General features: G+C 37.4%; 1 protein-coding gene across 1 annotated transcript in view; it reads left to right on the top strand.

Annotated features, from left to right (window-relative positions):
* FANCL (FA complementation group L) overlaps positions 1-25220 on the top strand; it is a 138122-nt gene that overhangs the window by 78900 nt on the left and 34002 nt on the right. Inside the window, exon 8 of the mRNA XM_007938015.2 lies at positions 3971-4039. Within this exon, the coding sequence (XP_007936206.2) occupies positions 3971-4039 (69 nt within the window). The remainder of the gene's footprint in view (positions 1-3970; positions 4040-25220) is intronic.

Genomic DNA, 25220 nt, shown 5'->3' with positions numbered 1-25220 from the left:
TTCTGGTTAGCAGTCAAGTGCTTTAGCCACTATGCTACCAGAGCTCCTGATAGTGTTCATAGTCAGCATCAAATCAAAACCCAGACACATTGCTGTCCAGTGGAAGCAGATCACCAAGCCCTTCATCCATGGTACTGCTGGGTGGGTTCAAACTGCCAACCTTTAGGTTATCACAAACTTAAAGGGAGCTCTGGTGGCATTGTGCTTAAGCCATTTATTTGACTGTTAACCAAGGAATTCAAACCCACCAGCCACTCCTTGGAAGGAAGTTTAGGCAAATCTACTTATGTAGTGATACTGCCTTGGAAACCCAAGGAGGGATCACTATGAGTCGAATCAATTCAATAGCAGTGAGTTTCTTTTTTTTTGAAAGTGAACAGAATTTTACATTTTTTCACCTATGGAGGCTTTGAGTGTGCATTGTTATTTTTAAAGAATTTTAATGGGAAAAGAGATTTTGTAACACTTCTAGTTGAATTTCATCATTTTTGTGTATGAAACAGCCAGAGATGTTAAAAATGACTTGTCCTAAGATCACAGAAACTAGTTAGCAGAGCTGGAACTAGAGAAAACCTAAGTCTCTGCCTGCATATACTTTGAGATAATCACATGAGATAAAAATAGCATACAAGTTGTTTTTCCTGTGATTGCAGCAGTTACACACTAAAGTATATGGTTTGATATTTTGAATTGTTTAAAATAATGTTCCTTCCTTAATCTCAGCCTGATTTTTCTCCCTTTCCCTTCCCTCTAGAATTAAGCATATAATAGTTTTATATGGTTTCTTGTATATTTGCCTTTGTGTTATCAGTTCTACATGGTAAGCTATTATTAGTCAGGGGTTCATTGATAATAATTTTCTTTTTAGCCAAGTGATCATAAAGTTAGATGTTAATTCTTTTAAAAGTATTAACTTCAGATGGGCTGCTGATTTTTCTTTTTTTTAAATTTTTATTGTGATTTGGGTGAAAGTTTACAGAGCAAATTCATTTTCCATACAGCAGTTCATACATATTTTGTCTCATGACATTGACTGTAGTTTCCCACAGTGTAATTGTTCTCTTTCCACTTTCTCCCTCTTTTGGTTACCTTGTATTGCTCTAACAGGAATACCACAGATGGGATGGCTTGAACAAACAGGAGTTTATTCTTACAATTTGGAGGCTTTAAGTCTGAGTTCAAAGTGCGAGGGGTGAAAGCCCCTCAACCTTGGGCTTTACCTCTGACTCCTGCTCCCAGCCCACTGAGCTAGATGCTTTTCTTCACTCAGACAGCTGCTGGCTGCTGAGACTGACAAGTCCAAGGTTGACAAGTAAAAAGGCACAGTCCCCATATTACCAAACCACATGGCAGGCCATTCATTCAAGTCCATTGAAAGTCCCAAGGTCGGCAGAGCACAGTAGGCTGCTGAACAATGACACAGCTACATGCAGGGTTCAAGTGTGCCATAAGCTAGAGACCATTCCCAAAGCCGCTGCTTATATACGAGAAGCAGACCACATCCTTAAATTAGCTGCTCAGCTGCCTGTGATAGATCCCACCATGGAGCTGATTGCCAGTCTCATCATGAGGAATAACTACCACCAGCTGCCCAGCTACTCAACCAGGCCCAGCCAAGTTGACACACAACCTTAACTGCCATACTCCCCGTCATTACTTCTTCCCTGTCTCCTTCCCTCCATGCACTCCTGCCCCCTGAGCTGTTTTCCCTGTGCATACACTGTGCTTCTGTTCTCCCATGATTGATCTCTCCAAGGAGTGTATCTACCTAATGTAAATGTTCAGCCCATATGCCTATTATTTGGCTGGAAGCCACAGGAATGGATTCAATTCCAGTCCTGAGGCACAGCTAGGGGCTATAGTCTCAGGGCTTCCACCAGGTTCTATCAGACCAGCAAACTGGTCTTTTTTTTTTTTTTTTTGTAATGATTTTGAGTTTTGTTCCACATTGTTCTCCCACTCTATCCAGGATCTCCTATACAGACTCCCCTCTGAGTGGTTGACAGTGGTAATCGGGGCACCATCTATTTCTTCTGGTCTTCTGGTCATATAGGCTGAGGATCGCATGGTGTACCAGTCACTTGGACTAATTGTTTCCATGTGCCTTTGGTTTTCTTCATTCTTCTTTGCACTGGGTAAGGAGAGACCCATCATTGCACCTAGATGGCTGCTTGCAAGCTTTTAAGATCCCAGTAGCTACTCACCAAAGTATGATGTGGAACAGTGTTTTTGTGTAGTATGTTATGCCAATGAGCTTGATGTCTCCTGTGACCATGGTCCTGAGCCCACAGGTCCAACTACTCATTCCCTCTGTTTAGCTAGCTTTGGCCAAGAAGTCACCATAACCTTGTCCCTTGTCAGCTCTACTATATACCTGGCCATTCTGATAGCACATACAAATACACTTGTAGAAACATTGTTTGCCAGCCCTATACATGGTCATGGACACACTCCCCCCTTATAGACAAACCTGACCATTCAGCCTGTCCACCATCTATCCACCTGTAGATCAATGTTTGTCATCACTGTTTCCACAGTACTATATGTACATAAGGGTTCATCTTTGTTGTCTGTACCTCCCATGCACTACTCTATGTCTTCCTCTTCCTCATTGCCACTGTGTTGTTCACTCACATTTGCTATGTTGTTCACTCACATTTGCTACATTGCCCTTCTTTTCACCCAAATCAATACTTGTATCTACGTATCTAGCAGTATTCCCTCCTCTCACCTCCCACCCTAGGTAACCAAAAAAGAAAGTTTTATTCCATATATAAACTTTCTGTCTTTTTACAGTAGTGGACTAATAACTATATTTGTCCTTCTGTGATTGACTTACTTCACACAGTGTAATGTCCTCCAAGTTCATCCGTGTTATGCAGTGTTTTGCAGATTCTGCGTTATTCTTTAGGGTTGCATAATATTTCATTGTGTATATGTACCATAGTTTGGTTATCCAGTCTTCTGTTGATAGGCACCTAGTTGTTTCCAGGGCTGATGATTCTTAAATACTGTAGTGATGAGTTGTTTTTTTGATCTTCTTTTGCCTACCCAGTAAATTACTGAAGAATATGAGGCTGAAAAAGTGAAAACTAAAACTTACTTAGAGCATTTTGTTAAATGAGAGAAAGATATTTTCCTAAAACTTACTTTCTTTCAGTAAATTTAACTTTTTTAGTGGGAAAATGAGTATTTTTAAATTACATGTGACTTGTCTAGAAATCTAAAATTGAACTTTAAAAAAATTAACTAGTACAATTCTCTAATGAGAACATTGATTTTAAGACAAACTACCTTTTGAGTTTGTTAACTTAGGAAACTGGTTTATCCTCATGGTTGTATTAGAGATTTACTTTTTGATTAAATCTTTCTGTATAACTAATTAATTTTCTGGTTACCAACCTTGAAAAGGTTTTTCTTCCTTAAAAGTATTTCTAACTATTACTTTTGTTTTTCCTTAATAAGTCAGAAGACATTTCAGTGTTTCTTTTTTATCTTCTTGCTAAAAACAGCTGTTTTAAAAATTAAAATCATTCTTTTAATTTATAGTTGTATGTGTTCATTTTTGTGCATTCCTTGATTCTTTTAACAAATATTGCCCGTTTAAATGGTGACTGAAGCAATTGAGATTAAACTTTAGAACTACAAGGATAGACTTCTCACCTGAAAGATAAAGAAAACTGGGATTCAGAGTGGTTCACCCCTCAAATCATAGTGTTGGCAGCTGATGTGACACTGACTTCCTTCCTTAGTCTTTCTCAACTCTGACTGCCTTGCCACTGCCAAGTCACCAAACTTTGTCCCTCCTGAGCATACTTCCCGAGCTCGTATCATCACTATAACAGTAGATTCAAAGTTATGTTTTATATATTTGAATTTATAATAAAATTTTCCTGATCATACTCTTTTTTCTAAAATACCTCATATGAAATTATTGCAAAATGACTTAATTTTATACTTTCTTTTATAGTATCCAGCAGAATCACCAGATTGTTTCGTTGATTTTCCTGTTCCATTTCCTGTTTCTTGGACACCACAGGTATATTCTCTTTTAAAATAATTTTTATTGTGCACAGGTAAATTCTTACTTATTTTAACCAAAAAGTATGTTTCATATACTTGTGTGTGGTCATTATACCTTATAAAGTGATTTTTCTCTTTTAATTTTTTTTTTACATGTATGTATAAGTGGACTGTCTGGAATGCATCTTTTTTATTTCCTTGTACTTAATGGCGTTTGTCTCTCTACATAAACACACACACACACACACACATACATATACACCTTTCTCTTTTCACAAACTCACATATCCGTACCCATCCAGTATCCATATCTCTCTGCTTCATTTTAGATGTTGTTGTTGTTGTTGTTATTTGCCATCAAGTCGGCCCCGACTCATAGCGACCCCTCCTTGGGTTTCCGAGGCAGTATTACTACGGAAGTAGGAATGCCCAACCTTCCTTCCGAGGAGTGGCTGGTGGGTTTGAACCGCCAGCCTTCTGGTTAGCAGTCAAGTGCCTTAGGCACTATGCTACCAGAGCTCCTTCATTTTAGATAAACATATGGAAACTTTTTTGATAGAAAGTTTCCTTTAAATTTAAATCCTGAAGAAGTCATTATAAAGCAGTGAGCAGTAAGTGGAGAATTGGGTGAAATTTCACATATTGCCAAAGCTCAACACGGATGGATGACTTATTATCAGAGAATATTTTTCAGAAGAAAATGAGTTATGATTGAAAATACTTTTATTTTTATTCAGTTTTATATTGTTTTAAGATCTTGTTTCACTCTTAAACTACTTTTTTTGTGTGCTTTTGAACACTGTTATTTGAGTGAAGATATAGGAAGTTCTTTCTCCTGCTATTATTGATTTAAATTCTCAGTACATTATGATATCTAGCAAGAGAATGTATGTAGATAGTAACATAATATTCTTTGTAAAGTGTAATATTATATAGGTGTAAGATAGTGTGATTATTAGCCATCATCAGTGTTGTGTGTGTGTGTGTGATTTTGGAAGATGTGGCAGAAAGGTAGTCAGGTTCTAATAATGATGAGCATCGTCCTTTCACCAAGTCATTTGTGGCATTTTATAACAAAATGGACAGAACATTTCTAATCTTATGCAAAGAGAAAAAGTCCCTAATGACACTTTACAAAAATTCTCTAATAGAGACTACCTGGATTTTTTGTTAAGAAATTTTGATTGGGTTCCAGTAACAATTTATGCTTACATTCCAAACATGTATGAATAAAGTAATTGTCTTGTATGTGGAATAGGTTCTAAAAAATGCCTAACAGAATTTAAGTAGTCTTGTAAAAATCTAAATGTCCTAAGTTTTCTTCCCCAATGGAAATGTCAAAAAATACAGAAAAATAGAAAGGAAGGAGAAAAGCCTATGATTTGCTTTTAGTATTTTGATATATGTTGTAAATATATAAAATACTGTGTTGAGTTCTTTAAAAAGTAAAATTGAAATTATATATGAATTAAAACAGTCATTAAATTATATATAAGAAAACAATCATTCTTTATATATATACATTTTATATTTGGTTCTGTAAGCTTTGTTCTTTGTGCCTTAAGTAATATCATGAGAAAATATTTATACCTGGATTATATAACTCTTCTCAGATAAACTGTCTCTAAGTTACACTTTATCACACTTTCAAGTTGAAGGATATATTTTTGATGAATTTCTTAGTGTTTCTTATATAACTATGTAAATTTCCCTCAGACTTCAATCTTTGAAAAAATTTATATCTCTGCCTAAAAGTATTTAGTACTTACTTCATTGTACCATTTAACAAAATTAATTTGTAGCTCTTCCTCTGCTACATTGGATATTCTTTGAGGGCAGTTTCTTGTAAATTTGGTATACACATTTAACATCAGCTCTGTGCCTTGTCATATATGCAAAAAATTAATTTTTATGTTAAGCTCAAGTTTTAGATTTAATTGGGTCACCCAACAAGTCTTCTGCATTGTACTGGATCTAAATAAACTTAATTAATTAGTAGTAATGTAATTTCATAACTTCTCTTTTATAATTATAGAATATAGCAAATATTCTTAGCAAAGAATAAATACTCCTTTGTAGCTACAACTCAGACTGGACTGATGTTAATATATTGCTGCATTTACTTCAACTCTGGTGCAGTGGTTAAAGCATTTGCCTTCTAACCAAAAGGTCAGCAGTTCAAACCCTTGAGCTGTTCCGTGGGAGAATGGTGTGACAGTCTGCTTCCGTAAAAGATTTACAGCCGTAGAAACCCTGTGGGGCAGTTTGTACTCTGTCTTATCGGGTCACTGTGAGTCTCTATCATCTTGACGATAGTTTTGGTTTTTTGGTTTTGATTAGGAACAGGGAAGATCCAACCTGCTTTCCCTTCTTCTTTTCTACTTTTCTTCCTTCCTTCTCTTTCTAGGGGTAACCACTTCCCTGAAATTGGTGTGTATACTGTCCATGCATATATGTACATTTTGCTACATTTGTGTTTACTCTATTCTATAACATTTGCAATCTGATTTTTTTAAAAAACAGCATTGTTTCTGAGATTTATCCATGATATATATGTGTCTTAAAAGAACAAAACAAAACAAACTCATTGCCATTGAGTCGATTCCGACTCATATCATCCCCTCTTTCTGTTTCTGAGGCGGTATCTCTACAGAAGTAGATTGCCCACTCTTCCTCCCAAGGAGTGGCTGGTGGGTTTGGACTGCCAGCCTTCTGGTTGGCAATTAGATGCCTTAGGCACTGTGCCACCAGAACGCCCTATATGTGTCTAGCACACTTATTTTAAATACTCTATATTATCTCACTGTCAGTCAAGCACTCAATTTATCTGTTGCCCTTTTGATAAGCTTGCAGACAGTTTCTTACTATTATTTGCAACACTCCAGTGAACATTTTCTTGTGTGTTATGTGTGAAAATTTTATTGTGGCTTGTACCTAAAAGTGAAAATGCTGGATTGTAGAGAGTGCCCCTCTTCAAAGTCCCTGGACATTGCCCTGTTGCCTTCTCAAAGTTGTGTAAATTTATACTCCCACCAAGAAATGCATAGTTATTCCTACTTTCACAGATCCTTTCCAAATCTCAGTCTGATCTTAATTATTCTGATTTTAAATCTTATCAACAATTGATAAAACATCATTACTGTATTCATAATCTTTCCTACTTTTTTATTTTTAATTTTTATTTTCCTTTGATTATAAACATTCTTTATATATTTTGATACCTACTGGTTTTTGGTAGTGTAGTGCCTAAGGCACTTGACTGTTAACCAGAAGGCTGGAGGTTCAAACCCACCAGCCACTCCTCGGAAGGAAGGTTGGGCAATCTACTTCCGTAGCGACACTGCCTCGGAAACCCACGGAGGGTCGCTATGAGTCGGGTCCTACTCAATGGCATATAACAACAACAACAACAACTCTTTTTTGGTTATTGAGTTGTAAATATCTTCTTCCTGTAGTACATCTTTTAACTTTGTATATGATATATTTTGCCACACAGAAGTTTAAATTTTAATGTGGTCACATTTATCAGTCTCTTCCATGTAGTTTATGATTTTTGTGTCTCAGATTAGAAGCCTTCAGTATTTTGATCTGAGAAGATACTTTCCTCTTGTTTGTTCCGAAAGTTTCTCTTTCACATTTCTTTAAGTATGAGATAAGAATCTGTGTACATTTGCCTGTTTTATGTATGGGCATAGAAGGTGGGTGTATTTGTGAAGGTCAGAGAGTGATTTCAGTATTTTTCTTTTACACATGTCTTGAAAATTTAGAAAGTTTTTAAAAATATTTACTTTCTGTTTTGGAGTCTGGCTTTAAATTATAAGTGTTTTGATGATGCTTCTGAACTCTTGAGTCTTTTAGATATAATAATAGTGTTGGCAGTATTGGTTTAGGTTTTGAAAGAAAGAAGCAATTATCAGCTTCCTTTGCTGTGTATGATTCTTTTTCATTGACTGCTTGGAAACAGTTCTGTTTGTAGGAGTTATTTTTTGAAACAATTGTGGGTCTTAAGCAGCATAAATATCACTATTGTAATCTAATAGTAAACTTATATTTAAGAGGCTGTAAATAGGTTTCAGATAATTGATTTTACAAAAGAGAAAAAAAAATCCTTATCTGCTGTTGTGCATTTCCTCTTTGGATTCAGTGTTTCTGGACTTTAAACTTGGAAGATCTTTATTTTCCTTTCTTTTTGTAAAATAATAGACGTGGCTTTGTGGCATCCATATTAAAATTGGGTAATTTTCCTTATGGTCCCTGTCTTCCTGCTGGGTTGATAATGTTTTGATGTATTTTTCTTTTGCTCTGATGAGAGGTCTGCTGCTGCTGCTCTGACATATTCATTTGGATGAATAATTATAACTTGCACAATGTCAAGCTGAAGATGGTAGGGTTTTGTGCGTCATGACAAGCCTAGTAGCCAGTGCAGGTGTCTCACAGCATGATCAGCAACAGCCAGTGTATTCTGGCTCAGAGGAGACATTTAGAGTGGTAAGAAATCAGCACCAAGGGCAATGCTGCTACACTACTGCTGCCGTGGCGGTGCCAAAGAAACCCGAAGTGCTTCTCAAAGACAAGTGTCTCAGCACCTCTTTCAGATATTTACTTTGTTTGTTTACCTAGTGAAATTTCTCTTAGAGATTTTAGCATAGAATGTAAGTAACATCTTATCTCATCCTATATCCCAATATCACAGATGCTCTGAAATCTGTCTTTAATAATCTGCTGCCTATTAGACTTTCACATATAGGTCATGAATGTGAATGTTGATGACTGTGAGGCCATAGAATGTCCTAATGTCCAATATTGAGTGCACTGATATTAGTGCTTATATCAAAACAAAATCATTGACCAAATAAAAATGGATGTTAAAATTACACCTCCACTTGTGAATGTACCACTAAGCTCAATATTGGTAAGGTAAATCCTTGCCACGGCGGTTGGAATTTTCAGATCTGGTATGGTGCCATATGCAATGATCTTTGTATTTTTTATCATGGAAATCTGATATTCTTGGAATAATGCCATGAATACAAAAAGAGGAAAACTAATGATAAAGCCTCTGGCTGATAATCTGATGGTGAATGAAGAATTTGTAATTAAAGAAAACAGTCCTATTACATAGCAGGGAGCATGATCCATTAGTTAGAGCAGCAGACTAGCAGTTGGGTATCCTAGGTTCTGTTTACAGTTCAGCCATTGACTTAATTGTATAATTTCAAACAAGTCACATGACTGCCCTTTGCCTCAGTTCATAAATATATGGAAATAATGAACTTTTCCTCTTTCACAGCAATGTTAAGAAAAATCAAGTTTATTTAAAAGAAATTAAGTTTCGGGGAAAGAAAAATCTTAATTACCAACTTTGAGGTTTCTGTGGAAAGTTTCCTTTTTTTGACCAAGTAGCTTTTCTTTTTTTTTTTTTGCTGTCTTTGTTGAACTTTATAGTACTGGATTTTTTTTTTTCCTCTCACTCTTGGTTAATTAAACTTACTTTAACCTACTTGGCATTCTTATTGTTGCTACAATGACATAGATGAAAAAAAAGAATTAAAGGAATCAAAACTGGAACTGCATTCATTATTGAAATTAGGTGATATGATAGAAAAAAATTGGTGAAATCAGGTGACCTATTTGTGTTGTATGTGTGTGTCTGTGTAAACTAAGGAGCCCCGGTGGTGCAGTGGTCAATCACATGGCTGCCATTTTAAAGGTTGGTGGTTCGAACCCATCCAGTGGCTTTAAAAGAGAAGGACTTGGTAGTCTGTTCCTAGAAAGATTACAGTCTACGAAACCCTGTGGGGCAGTTGTACTTCATCATTTGGGGTCACTGTGAGTTGGAATGAACTCAATAACACAACATATATATGTATCTTATGCAAAGATAAGCTGTGTACTTAACAAGACTATTTTTGTCACCTTGATTTTTGTTATTCTTGGGTTGATAGTTGCCTTCCTTTTTCGTTAGCTTTTTAATGTAGTTTAACTCATTAAACTCCTAATTCTCCATCACCTGTCTGTGTCTTCTACTTTTCCACTTTAGGGTTTGTATCAGCTTTATTTTCTGGGAAATTTCCTTGGCTTTATCAACAACTTTCCTAATGCGGTTGTCCACTTCTGCTGTCATGCTACTTTCAAAGAGTTTACTTCATAGATATAATAACTTAGTTTGTCCTCAGAAGTGTTAATAATAGGTTTTTGCCACTTTTCCCCCTCTAACTAGTTTCTATTTTGTTGAGTTGCTTTTTTTTTGCCACTAGACTTTTATAGTTCTTGGCTATCTATTCAGGATTAAAAGTCAGAGACTAAAAAGCTGTCTTGGAAGCTCTGAGGGCTTGGGAGGGACTTGTCAGTTGACAACTTCATTGTAGGGTGATTTGGATAGGTCTCATATTGAGGGAACCCAGTGAAAATATCTTTAGTTCTTTTTGATTAATTGGACAGAGACAGACTGACAGACACAGACAGACACAGACCAGAGAGACAGACAGACGCACACACGCGCACACACGCGCACACACACACACAAACCCAGCACAGATAGAGCAGGCCCAGGCACATGCATGTACCCCAGAAGTCAGTGCTCATGTGGAGGACAGCAGCCAGGGGACACTAGGATCCACAGCTTGGTGCCAGGCTAGGAGTGCCGCCCTAAATGAGGTATTTGGTCTACCTGTGTCCTCTAGGTCCGGGGAGAATGCGTCTAAGTCCGACTTCAGCTCCATCTCTGACTGCCTAATCCCTGGCGATAGACTGAGTCCATCCTCACCACCTCATATCCCTGCTGGTTGACCCCGGCTCTGAGGAGGCCTGACTCTTTCAACCTTCTGCCTGGCAGGTGGAACTTATCTGTCTGGAACAGAGTGGGGAAGAAGGCTAGCATATGTAGTGTTGTTGTTGTTATGTGCCGTCGAGTCAGACCCGACTCTTAGCAACCCCTCCTTGGGTTTCCGAGGCAGTATCACTAAAAAGTATCACTCCTCCTTCCCAAGGAGTGACTGGTGGGTTTGAACCGCCAACCTTCTGGTTAGCTGTCAAGTGCCTTAGGCACTGTGCTACCATTAATTTACTTACTCTCCTATTTTTGGTAGTGTATACAGGCTCTCAACTGTACCTGATATTCCCTAATCAGAAGGTCCTGTGTTGAAAATTCTCCAGATAGTAAAACTCCAGTTCAGTGTGTGAATGGCAGTGACTTAGTGGAATGAAATGAAAGTGGGGATCAGGAAATCTGACTCTTAAGTAGCTTTCAATTTATATCATCCTAATTGTAGCCACCCCCACCCTCAAAAATACTTGGTGATACCAATTCTTACTTTAAATGAGGTGGGCTCCTGGCTTTCCCTACTGCCTGCTTAGGTGTTAACTTTCTGGAGTTGTCTGAGTCAATTGCATACAGGTGGGCCCCAACTGACGATGAGGTTTCCTTCTGATGACTCTTCTGTAAATCAGTTGAATACCTCATTTAAAAATTCTTTTAGTTTTCATTAGTACTGCCTTTTACTACTGTCAGTATCTTTATAAATCTGATCTTTATTTGTCTTCTGTGGTTGGAAACATTACAAATAAACTTAGACATATTTTAATAACACATAAAAATACACAAATTGTAAAAATTTATGCCAATAAATAAGGAAGAGTTCGATGAAATTGGCATTTTGTCAGCTGTAGTAATATGTCCACTTATAGAAGGTCCAGATCATCTAGATTATTCCTGGGAATAGGATGGTATTTCTAGTCATAAAATTAGAGAATGTTGTCTTTTTTTTTTCTTCATATATTTTGTGATAACATCTCACCACTTTCCAAAACTGTGTGTCAACTTTAGCAAAGCCATCACCATTTGGGTCCATGTTTTCTAGCAGCTGAAAAAACTCTAGTCCTTTCATTGTAAAAATTTTTGACAACTTCTTCCTCTTCCTCCATTATTTCTTCCTTCTTCAGCATTTCTTTCCTCTTCAAATATATTACCTCTAAATGCTCTTCTCATGATCTATGAGCTGTTCCTCATTGACGATATCTAGTTCTAAATTCAGCATTCTTGCCATATGGACGATTTTTCCACTAATCTCTTCCATCATATTACCTGATCAAATGCTTGGAGTGTGTTCACATAACTCAGCAGTTTTTTCCATATCCCCTGTATGCGTTTTCCCGTAACTTCCTCCCAGGATGAGACAATGTTCCAATTACACTGACGGTCATAAGTGCAGTTCATTGTAACTCAAATATATTGTAAGTCAGAGACTGCCTATAGTTCTTCCCTGCCTGCCTACCTCCTTCCTTCCTTCTCCTTCCCAACTCTTTCTTTTCTCAAAGCTTTTATTATACACATATACTGGAAAGTACATAAGACATAAATGTATAGTTTAAAGAACTATTCTGAGGCTAACACTCATTTAACTACCACTCTGGTGAAAAATGAGAAGATTTCAATCACCCCCGGAGGCCACCAATATACTCTTTCTTGAGCAAAATCCCCACCTTTAGAGGAAACCATTATCTTGACTTTTATGACACTTACTATTTTTTAAAAAATATTTTTACCTCCCAAATGTTCATCTCTGAACAGTATAATTTAAGTATGCCTCAAGTATATAGGTTTTCTTTGTTTAGTTTTCGCCTTCTTTCCCTCCGCATTAATTTTAAGATTCATTCCTGTTACTGAATATATAGGTGTCGTTTGCCCATTTTCTTTGCTGTATGGTACTCTTTTACAAGCATTTATCACTATAGTATTTAATTGTCCATTTTCCTGTGGATGTGTTGATAGTGGGCAGTCTTTAGCTTCTACAAACTGTTGTCTTAAGAATCTTACACGTATATTCTAGGCATATAGATACATTTCTCTCGGATATAAAGCTAATAGGCTTGCTGTGTTACAGGTATGTGAATCATCTGAATCATCACCATTAGTAGGTACTGCCTGTCAGCTTGTGCTTCCATCAGTAGTTTCTGAGGAACTCTCTCCTCTGTGATTGATGGGCATGTGAATCATCTCTGCCCTTGTGTAAGCTCTGCCAATTATTTGTCTTGTTCTATTCTTTCCTCAGAAATTTTCCTTGCTTGGCTTGTGGTGGGGTATAATTCTACACATGCACAAATTAACATCCAGCTAATGACTCTATGTATAGGAGACCCTTTGCAGATTACTGGAACCCTTTTTGTGCTGGCAACTCCTCACAGGTACCCTTCCATAAATTCTAGTCCAGTTAGCCTCTCAAACTCATGTCTTTATCTATTCAAGTCAGTGAGTTTGGTGTGCTGGGCTTTCTTTGGGTTTTATCTCAGTTCTGCAGGACTTCCATTCATAACAAAGCTTATAGTAAACTAGAACTGGAAATGAATTCAATTAATTATTGATAAGGGATTTCTGTACAAAAAATCATAGCAAAACTTTACCAAATGATGAAAACTTTAAATACATATGGAGTCCCTGGATAGTACAAACACTTAAGCTCTTGGCTACTAACTGAAAAATTGGGAGTTCAGGCCTACCCAGAACTGTCTCGGAAGAATGAATGACCTGGTGATCTACTTCCAAAACATTATCCATTGGAGACCCTGTGGAGCACAGTTGTCCTCTGACACATATGGGGTTTGATGTAAGTTGAAACTGAGTCATTGTCAACTGGTTTAGGTTTTTCTTTGTGTTTTTTTTTTTTTTACTTTATATGTGTGTTTGTGTGCACACACATACTTGCTGGATTTTATGTTTTAATTTTTTTAGGAGAGACATTAAAAAAGGTTTCAGTAAAATATACTGGTATCATTAGCTGTTTTGATAAGGCAGAGAGGCACATGTTCTCACCTAATGTGGTCAAGTTGTTTTCTGGATAAGATGTCAGTTGAGCTGAGTGAGTCTTGAGGAACAAGAAGTTAGGCAGGCATGGAAGGAGAGGTGGCATTTCAGGAGAGGAAACTGCATGAGCCGAAGAACAGAATGGGACTATAGGGAATAATAACTGGTCAGAGTTAGTAAGAGAAAAGACTAGAGTTTTTAATAAAAGTTAGGCAAGTTTGCTATACTACTCTTATGTGCTTGGACTTTATCCTCAAGGTGGTTCTGACATAGAGTCTTGTTCTATCTAGAGTATTTCTCAAAAAATTTTTTGTTTCATTTTGGAATTTTCTTTTTTTCTTCACTATTAATAGGTGTAAAGTGAAGAAGGGACTCTGTGATCTAATACATAAAATTCTAGATTTAAGTTCTGCTATTTCTTGCTGTCTCACCTATTTTGGTCATATAGTCAGAAGGGACCATTCCTTGGAGAAGGATATCATGAGTGGTAAAGTGGAGGGTCAGGGAAAAAGGGGAAGACCCTCAACGAGATGGATTGACACAGTGGCTCATTGATGGAATTGGGTACGGCACGGGACTGGGCAGTGTTTCATTCTGTTGCGTATAGGGTCACTGTGAGTCAGAGCCAACTCAACACCACCTAACAACGATGTTTCTTGATGTGGAACTTCTCAGGCAAGATATGTTTTAAATCTCTTGCAAGACCTTTCTTTTTTCCACCCTTCAGAAAACCTCTCAGGATCAGTCTTTAGTGAAACATGTTTTCAGAATGCTAGATTGATCACTCTGTGGCAGTGTAGAGGAAAGGATTAAGTGAGCAGGACAAGACTTAGGCCTTTCTAAGTCAAAGAAACTGAGTGGGAGGCTATAAGTATCCTTATCCATGCAAAGAGTGTTTAGTCTATGTTCTAAGTTAATAGGTTTCAGGGATAAATATAAGGGGATTGTTTGAGAAAACTTTACAGATTATGTTGGTAGAATTTAGTGATTGATTATGTGTTAAGATCACATGGGTTGCTCCCAAGGCTTTTGGTATGACTGAAAAGGTTAGATGATAATACCACTAAGTGAGGCAGAGAATGCAGGGAAAAGAAGGGGTTTAGAGGCAAGGTCAGTTTGGAATTTGATGAGTTTGAAATGCTTGTGGTAGATCTAAGTAAATGTGTTTAGTAGACAATTGAATATATGAATTTGAATCTCAGACTGTCAGTTAATTGTCAGATTAAGGAAGAAGATAATTATGATTTCAGTTCATATCTAAGGTTATCAAAGTTGATTGAAGCTTTGATAGTTCTTTACGGTAAGGAGCTCTGGTGGTGCTGTGGTTAAGGCATTGGGCTGCTCACCAAAAGGTTGGCGGTTCGAATCCACCAGCCACTCTGTGGCAGAAAGATAAGTCAGTCTGTTTCTGTAAAGATTTACAGCTTTGGAAACCCTGAGGGGTTGCTGTGAGTTGGAATCAACTTGATGGCAGTGGGTTACTGGGTTTACCGTGAGTATATGAGATACTTTTGTGGAATGATAAAGAGCTTCTATTCAAGACCCAGAGAGACTAGTTGTGTGGAACAGGTTGGTTATCAGATGCCTTTGATACCATGTTCAGGTTAATAAGTGATTTATCAGGTAATGTTCATAAATCTGACTTTGTTGTAGACTTTCATGGTAGGTTTCATAGTTAATTTTGTTGCACCACTGTGACAGTAAAAAGAGAACATAGAGTCTCAAAAAGTGGTCATATCCTGGCTCCAGTTTTATCTTGCATACATCATTCATTATCTGTAAAAAGAGGGAAATGATACTTACATCATAGATTACATGGAAGGGAAAATTGAAATATTGTGTATGAAAGTCCTTTTTAATTGTAAAGTGCTATACAAATATACAAAATGATGTAGGAAGTTCTTGCAGTTTGTGAATTGGTGAGCTCTTAAAAATAGAGCCAATATGGACAAAAATGATGTGTCTCCATATATTTACATTAAATCATATACTTGTGTATATATCCATGCATATAAAAGAGCCCTGATGGGGTGATACTTAAGCACTAGGCCATTAGCCAAAAGGTTGGTGGCTTCATCCCACTCAGAGGCTCCATGGGAGAAAAACCTGGTGATCTGCTGTCATAAAGATTATAACCAAGTAAACCTAGTAGAGCAGTGTACTCTGTCACATGGGGTTTCTATGAGTTGGAATAGAGTCATCTGCACCCAACAACAAAGTACATGCACACAGGACACATGATTAGTATCTATATATACATTGAATTATATATAATTTAAAGATAATACTTCCATTCATATGCACCCAATCAAGATGTCTTCTGATATTCAGAATTGAAATTGAGATTAATGAAAAATGACTATCATTGTCACTAGGCTATGTGATTGTGGTAGACACTTATCTATACATTGTACCATAAGTAGCATGTTAAGAGATGTTGAGAGAAATAATTGCTATTTTACAGTTAGACTGGTTGCTGTTAATTCTTATATAGCAAGTGACCCAAGTGAAAGCAAATATGTAAATATCAGTTTCCAAGTGGCTTCCTAATGTTGGGATTTATATTTAGCATACTTTTTGAGAAAAAAAAAGATAGTTTACATCAACTATGTGGACCTTGCCAGATGGAAAATGCAGGAATCAAATCAGTTCCATCTGTGGAAAAGAGATGATAGAGAAGCTCAATATCATTGATCAGAACAATGCCAGGGGCAGACTGTGGAATAGACCATCAACTAATAGCACATGTTTTTTCAATATAAGTGCAGTTTATTTATAGTCTCTTCCTTATATTTTGTTTCTGTTACAGACTCTGGTGGCATAGGGCCTAAGGCATTAGACTGCTAACCAGAAGGCTGGTGGTTCAAACCTACCAGCCGCTCCTCAGAAGGAAGGTTACGCAATCTACTTCCATACTGATACCGCCTTGGAAACCCAAGGAGGGGTCGCTATGAGTCGGATCCCAAGTCAATGGCAATGAGTTTGGTAGAGACTCTGGTAAATTGATACACTGTATTTGTTTCTAACTTTTTTTAGTCCCCAATTTTGGAATATGTGGTAAAAATGTGGGTATTGTTTAACGTAGGCATGTGCATATATTTGTGTTTGTTTAAACAATTCTTTTGTAAAAATAGGTGTCTGTATTGACAATAAAGATCAAGTGGATTGATGACTACCACCACCCTACCCACTGCCATTGAGTTTGAGTTGATTCTGACTCACAGTGACCCTACAGGACAGAGTAGCACTGCCAAGAGGGTTTCCAAGTTTATATATCTTCACAGAAGCAGAGTGTCTCATCTTTCTCCCATGGAGTGCTGGTGGGTTTGAACTGCCAACTTTGTGATTAGCAGCCTAATACTTTTAACCTCTATGCTACCAGAGCTCCTTGGGTTAGAGATTAAAGTAATAATTCAGAAATGAAAGAAATGTTAATTCAAATATGATCTGCTATAATCACTGAGAGATTAATATTTTTACCTTGGAAATATGCTTCTCCCTCATTTTGCCCTGTGAAGGTGGTCTAGGACACAGTGGTTAAAGTGCTTGGCTGCTAACCGAACCTGTCAGCTGCTCTAAGGGCAGTCTGCTTCTTTGTAAGGAGTACAGTCTTGGAAACTGTATGGGACAGTTCTAATTTGTCCTATAGCATTGTTAAGAATCAGAATCTACTTGACAGCAATAGGTGTTTTTTTTTTTTTTTTTTTTTGGTCTCTATGCTGAAATAGAAGTTGAATATTGGAAGCCAAACCAACTTAGCAGGTACATATAGTGAAACAAACTAGAATATTGGAGTTTGTATATAGTAGAATCATTGAGACAGTGTTTACTATACCTTTTTAACGACCTCACTGTTAACAGTTACAAAGTTTTTGAACCATTCATGTGGACCTTGCCAGATGGAAAACGCAGGAATCAAATGAATTCTATCTGTGGAAAAGAGTTGATGGAGAAGCTCAATATCATTGATCAGAATAATGCCAGGGGCAGACTGTGAAATAGACCATCAATTGCTCATATGCAAACTTAAGTTGAAGCTGAAGAAAATTAAAACTAAGTGTACAAGTGCCAAAATATGACCTTGAGCATGTTGTTATTGTTAGGTGCCATCAAGTCATCTCTGACTCATAGCAACTCTGTGCAAAGAAGAATGAAACACTGCCCTGTCACATGCCAGCTCCATGATCCTTGCTATACTTGAGCCCATCACCACAACCACTGTGTCAATCCATCTCAAGGCCATGAAACAGGGCCTTCCCCTGTTTTGTCGACTGTCCACCTTACCAAGCCTGACATCCTTCTCCAGGGAATGGTCCCTTCTGACAACATGACCAAAGTAGGTGAAACGAAATCTGGCCATTTTCACCTCCAAGGAGCATTCCGGCTGCACTTCCTGCAGGACAGATTTGTTAGATCTTTTAGCAGTCCATGGTACTCTCAGCATTCTTCGCCAGCACAACTCAAAAGCATCAACTCTTCTTTGGTCTTCCTATTCATTGTCCAGCTCTCACATGCACATGAGGCAACTGAAAATACCATGGCCTGTGTCAGGTGCACCTCAGTCCTCAAGGCAATATCTTTGCTCTTCAGCACTTGAAAGAGGTCCTTTGCAGCCAGTTTGCCCAGTGCTATAGTTTGTCTGGTGTCCTGACTGCTGCTTCCATTGGCATCGATTGTAGAACTAAGCAATGTGAAGTCTTTGACAACTTCAATCTTTTCTCCATTTATCATGATGTTGCTTATAGGTCCAGTTGTGAGGATTTTTGTTTTCTTTATATTGAGATGTAATCCATACTTCAGACTCTATTCTTTAATCTTCATCAGTAAGTGCTTTAAGTCATCCTCACTTTCAGCAAGCAAAGTTGTGTTGTCACCGTATTACATATTGTTAATTCATCCTTCAATCCTAATGCCACGTTCTTATTCTTATGGTCCAGCTTCTTGGATTATTTGCTCAGCATATAGATTAAATAAGTATGATGAAAGGATACAACCCTGATGCACTCCCTTCTTGATTTTAAACCATGCAGTATCCACTTGTTCCTTTCGAATGACAGCCTCCTGGTCTGTGTACGTATGCATAGCATATGCATGAGCATATTCCACCTGAATTCAACAGAATAGATTTTATGTACTAAACACTAGTGACTGGAGACTAGATGAATTGTGGGATGACACCAAGGAAAGCAAAAGCTTATTAAAAAGCCAGGAAAGGAAAAGAAGACCAAAATGGATGTCAGAAGAGACTCTGAAACTTGCTCTTGAATGGGGAATAGCCAAAGTAAATGGAAGAAATGATGACGTAAAAGGGCAGAACAGAAGATTTCAAAAGGCAGATCTTGAGGACAAAATAAAGTATTGTAATGAAATGTGCAAAGACCTGGAGTTGGAAAATCAAAGGGGAAGAACATGCTTGGCATTTCTCGAGCTGAAAGAAATGAAGGAAAAATTCAACCCTTGAGTTCTAATACTGAAGGGTTCGATGGGCCAAATATTGAATGACATAGGAAACATCAAAAGAAGATGGAAGGAATACACAGACTCACTGTGTGAAAAAGAATTGGTCAGTGTTCAGCCATTTCAGGAGATGGCATATGGTGAAGAATTGATGGCATTGAAGGAAGAAGTCCCCAAGCTGCACTGAAGGAATTGATGAAAAACAAGGCTCTAGGAATTGATGGAATATCCACTGAGATGTTTCAACAGATGGATGTGTGCTGGAGGTATTCGCTCATTTATGCCAAGAAATTTGGAAGACTGTTACGTGACCAACCAATCAGAAGAGATCCATATTTGTGCCCATTCTAAAGAAAGGTGATCCAGCAGAATGTGATTAACACTACATGCAAGTAAAATTGTGCTGAAGATAATTAAAAAATGGTTGCAGCTGTACTTTGACAGAAACTTGCCAGAATGTCAAGCTGGATTCAGAAGAGGACATGGAACAAGGAATATCACTCTTGATGTAAGATAGGTCTTGGCTGAAAGCAAAGAATACCAGAAAGTTGTTTACCTGTGTTTTATTGAATATGTGAAAACATTCAACTATATGTGTCATAACAAATTATGGGTAACATTGTAAAGCATGAGAATTCCAGAACACTTAATTGTGCTCATGAAGAACCTGTACATAGACTAAGAGGCAGTTGTTCCAAAAGAACAAGGGTTCTTTTGCATGAACTCTTCCTTTCTGCAGGGTTTAAAGTCAGGAAGAGTGTGGATAAAGGTTGTATCTTCTCACCACACTTACTCAATCTGTGTGCTGAGCAAATCCAAGAAATTGGACTACGTGAAGAAGAATGAACCATCAGGATTGAAGGAAGACTTATTAATGACCTGTGAAATGCAGATGACACAACCTTCCTTGCTGTGAAAGTAGACTTGAAGCACTTACTGATGAAGATCAAAGACTACAGCCTTCAGTATGAATTACACCTTAAGTAAAGAAAACAAAAATCCTCACAACTGGATCCATAAGCATCATCATGATAAAGGGAGAAAAGATTGAAGTTGTCAAGGATTTCATGTTACTTAGATCCACAATCAACACCTATGGAAGCAGAAGCCAGGAGATCAAATGACATATTATGTTGTGCAAAACTGCTGTAAATGAACTTTTTAAATGTTAAAGAACAAAGATGTCACTTTGAAGATTCAGGTGCCCCTGACCCTACCCCTGGTATTTTCAATAACTTTATATTCATGTGAGAGCTGGACAGTGAATAAGAAAAAGCACAATAGAATTGATGAATTTAAATTTTGTTGGCAAAGAGTAGTGAATGTACCATGAACTGTTAGAGGAATGAACAAGTCTGTCTTGGAGGAAGTATAGCTGGAATGCTGCTTAGAAGTGAGAATGGCCAGATTTCACCTCTCCTACTTTGGTCATGTTGTCAGAAGGGACCAGTCCCTGCAGAATGTCATGCTGGAAAGTAAAGGGTCAACAAAAAAGGGTAAGACCCTCAACCACATGGATTGACACAATGGTTGCGATGATGAGCTCAAGTGTGGCAACAACTGTGAAGATGGTGCAGGACCAAACATTGTTTCATTTTGTGTACATAGTAGTGTTGGTATGAGTCGAAACCAATTCAGCAGCACCTAAGAACAGCCACCTCCTTTGGAGGGGTGGCACCTTCGATTTTGATGGTCTAACGAATGAAAAACTAGACAAGTTTGTTTGGAAATTGGCTTAATTTTGAGATTTTTATGGTCTACCATATAGGAAAGGTAACTGGTAGTGCTGTGGTTAATTAAGCTCTCAGGTGCTAACCTAAAGGTCGGCGGTTTGAACCCACCAGCCACTCCAGGGGAGCAAGATGTGGAAATCTGTTTCCATAAAGTTTGATAGTTTTGGAAACCCTATGGGTCAGTTTTGCTCTGTCCTATAGGGTGACTGTAAGTCGGAATTGATTCCACAGCACTGAGTTTGCTTTTTGTTTGTTTGTTTGTTTTAAGAGCAAGATGGAAAGTGCATACTTATTTTCAATATCCGCTTGACAATTTTTTTTTTTTTTTTATTGAAAGTTTCAACAGCATTCTGTAATGGCTACAAATAAATTGAATACGTTTCATTCAATCCTGTGAATCACTACCTTCTTCATATGAAATAGAAATATACATCCACTCCTCACTTATCAATGTGGTTTGGTTCCAAAGACGAAGTCATCATGAGAAAATTGGCAGTATCTGAAAATGGAGGATGACTACATCAGATCACAAAACTGAAGGCTGACTACATCATTACATAATTGCCATATTACATAATTGCCATATGAGTGGTTCTCAGCCTAACCACTGAGAATCATGCCCCACACATATTGATACATAACCTTAAACATCACAGCTAACATTACTCTCACCTCCCACCTCAGCTTTTGTTACTGCCAGATGTACATCATTAATGCATGAAACAGTTGGATAGTAGAATTTTTAATGTTGAATGTGAAATGTTCAATAACGAGATAGCTGATAAGTGAGGAGTAGGTGTAGTAAGAAATCCTTTAAGTGAACAGTGGTCAGTTATAGTCAAAGCAGACTACTTAATTAGTGTAGGAAAGGTGATAAAGTCTAAGTTACTTAACAAAGAATAAAATTTGATTAAATAGATCCAGTAATAGATTTATGTATAGAAAGAATTGACAGGATTAGTGAAACTTGTTAGTAAGACCAAATGAACTGAATACTTAGAAGATATATCTCTTTAAAAATGCATGATTTGAAATATTGCAACTAATATTAAAATTATTATTTTTTAAAAATGTAATCTCTTGATATTTCTTTATTCTATTGAAGCCTTTTGAATCCCCCAAAGATAAAGATAAAAGTGATTATTAAAGGATTTATCTGCATGTATTATAGGAAAGTATAAAAAATCAGATTGGAAAGCAACTGTTGCAAGTACCAGAAAATTATGCTATTAATTTAAGTGTCATCAGAGCACAAAAGATCACTTTCCGGGACTGTGTGAAAATTATTAAAATACTGGAAATAATAGTACTTAAGATGGAGATATTATACTCTAAGATCTGGTTAAGTGAGTGACATTATTATATCACTTCAGGTATTATAAAAGTAACAAAATGCTTTTAAAGATAATAAGCGTTACATTTTGAGATTGGCAGTGTTCACACTTTTCTGCTTAAGTGCTTTTGTAGTTTAACATAATTTAATAACAGTTATAAGGGAATAGCTGACATCTTAGTTCCCATATATATCTTTCCTCCTTCTTTCTCTAATACGTACACATTTAATATATGTACATATGAAAGTGATAAAATTTCATGCTTTAAATGGTGGGTTCATGAACAGTTACTCTCTCCCTTTGTCCTTGTAACAAAAGAATGTAGCTATTTTGTATTCTTTTTAGCTTCTAATTGTTGACACTATAGCAAAATGGCTAGTGCTATATAGATTCATTACTTTGCAGAAATCAAAATTTTTGTTTAATAACTATTGTATTGAGGTATAATTGACACACAGTAAACTGAACATATTTAATAAAAAATGTATAGTTTGGTGGGTTTAGGTGTATGTTTATACCTGTTAAATCATCTTTACAATCAAGGTAATGATCTCATCTATCACACTGAAGTTCCCTCTTCCTCCCTTTTAATCCCTGGTCCTCCTAGCCAGCCCCAGCCACCTCTGGTCCCAGGGCAACTACTGATCTACTTTCTGTTGTTGTACATTAGTTTGCATTTTCTAGAATTTTATATAATTCCATGTACTTTTCTTTGTCAGGCTTCTTTCAGCATATTTATTTTGAGGTTCATCCATGTTGTGGCATGTCATAATACTTGATTCTTTTTATTACTGAGTAGTACTCCACTGTATGGATGTATCACAGATTGTTCATTCACCTGTTGATGGACATATATTGTTTTCAGTATGTAGCTATTATATGTCAAACTTCAGTGACTGTTGTGTACAAGTCATTATATGGACATGGACTTTCATTTTTCTTGGGTAAACACCTAAGAGTGCAATGGCTGGATCATATAGGAGATACATATTTAACTTTTTAAGAAACTGCCAAACTCTTGTCTAAAATAGCTACATCATTTTACATTCTCACCATTAGTGTATGAAAACTCCAGTTCCTCTACAGCCTCACTGACATTTGGTAGGGTCAGTCTTTTTCATTTTAATTATTCTAATGGATATGTGGGAGCTCTAGTAGAATAGTGGCTAAGGCACTTGACTGCTAACCAGAAAGCTGGTGGTTCAAACCCACCAGCCACTCCTCGGAAGGAAGATGGAAGGAAGATGGGGCAATCTACTTCCGTAGTGATACTGCCGCGGAAACCCAAGGAGGGATCGCTATGAGTTGGGTCCGACTCAATGGCACATAACAACAACAACAACAGTGGATGTGTAATGGTATCTCATTGTGATTTTAATTTACCTTTCCTTAATGATCAAGATTGTTGAGCATCATTTTATGTTTTCACTTGTATGTCTTTTGTGGTAAAGTTTGTACAATTTTTGCCAAATGATCTAAAAAAATGGAGAGACTGTGTTCGTTGGTTAGAGGACTCACTTTGGCTGTGATGTCAGTTCTCCCCATTTATCTATATATTTGATCCAATTCCAGTGAAAATACTAACAGGTTTTTTTTTTTTTTTTTAAAGAATTTGATAAAATGATTCTGAAATTTGTATGGGAATATAAAGGACCCTAAAGAGTCAATGTAACTCAGGAAACAAAGAACAAAATTAGAGGACTACCACCACCTGATTTCAAGACTTCTAAAGCTGTAGTTACACAAACAGTATGGTATTGTCATAAAGATAGACCAATAGATCTTTGGAATAAAGGGTTCAGAAATTGACCCACATATGTATATTCAGTAAGATGCAATGGCATTTAAGTGGAGGAAGGACAGTCTTTTCAGCAGGTGGTTTTGGGACTCTTGATTACCTCAGTGCTGCTTTAGCAGAAATACCACAGGTGGAATGGCTTAGCAAACAGGAGTTTATTCTTTTACAGTTTTGGAGGTTAGAAGTTCGAGTTCAAAGTGCCAGGCTGTAGGGGCTGGGTGAGAGCCCCTTGACCCTGGGCTTCAGCTCTGCCTCTTTCTCCCTGCCCACTGAACCTGGAGGCTTTTCTTCACTCAGGCAGCTGCTGGCTGCTGAGGCTGACAAGCCCAAGGTCGACAAATAAAATGGCACAGCCCCAATAGTACCAAACCACATGACAAGCCATTGATTCAACTCCTGAAAAAGTCCCAAGATTGGCAGGACAGCATGGCAGGCTGTTGAATAAAGACTCGGCTACAAGCAGGGTTCAAGTGTGCCATCCACTGGAGACCTTCCTCAAAGTTGCTTCTTCTACACTGAAAGCAGACCACATCCCTAAAGCAGCTACTCAGCTGCTCCTGTAGATTCCACTGTGGAGTTAATTACCAATCTCACCATGGGGAATAACTACATCCAGCTGCCCAGCCACTCAACCAGGCCCAGCCAAGTTGCCATACAACCTTAACTACCACGATATCTGTATGCAAAAAAGATAAATTTTGAACTATACACTAAAATTAGCTCAATATGGATTGGCCATAACCTTAATGTTAAATCTGACATCATAAAACTTCTAGGAAAAACTAGGAGAAAGCCTTTGTGACATTGGATTAGGTAAAGATTTCTTTTTTGTTGTTGGACACTGTCGAGTCTGTTCCAACTCAAAGCTACCTGTGCACAACAGAATGAAACACTGCCTGGTCTTGTGCCGTCTTCACAATCATTGCTGTGTTTGAGCCCATTGTTGTATCCATATGTCCATCCATCTAATTGAGAGTCTTCTTATTTTTTTGATGACTGTGTTGGATTGGGTTCTCTAGAGAAACACAAAAACCAGCAAAGTATATATATATATACATATATATATATATATGTAT

Source organism: Orycteropus afer, unplaced genomic scaffold, assembly GCF_000298275.1.
Source record: "Orycteropus afer afer isolate SDZICR_OR568_19922 unplaced genomic scaffold, OryAfe1.0 scaffold00046, whole genome shotgun sequence".
Classification (NCBI taxonomy): domain Eukaryota; kingdom Metazoa; phylum Chordata; class Mammalia; order Tubulidentata; family Orycteropodidae; genus Orycteropus; species Orycteropus afer.
Note: the sequence above shows the minus strand (reverse complement) of the source record. Positions and strands in the feature narration are given on the sequence as shown.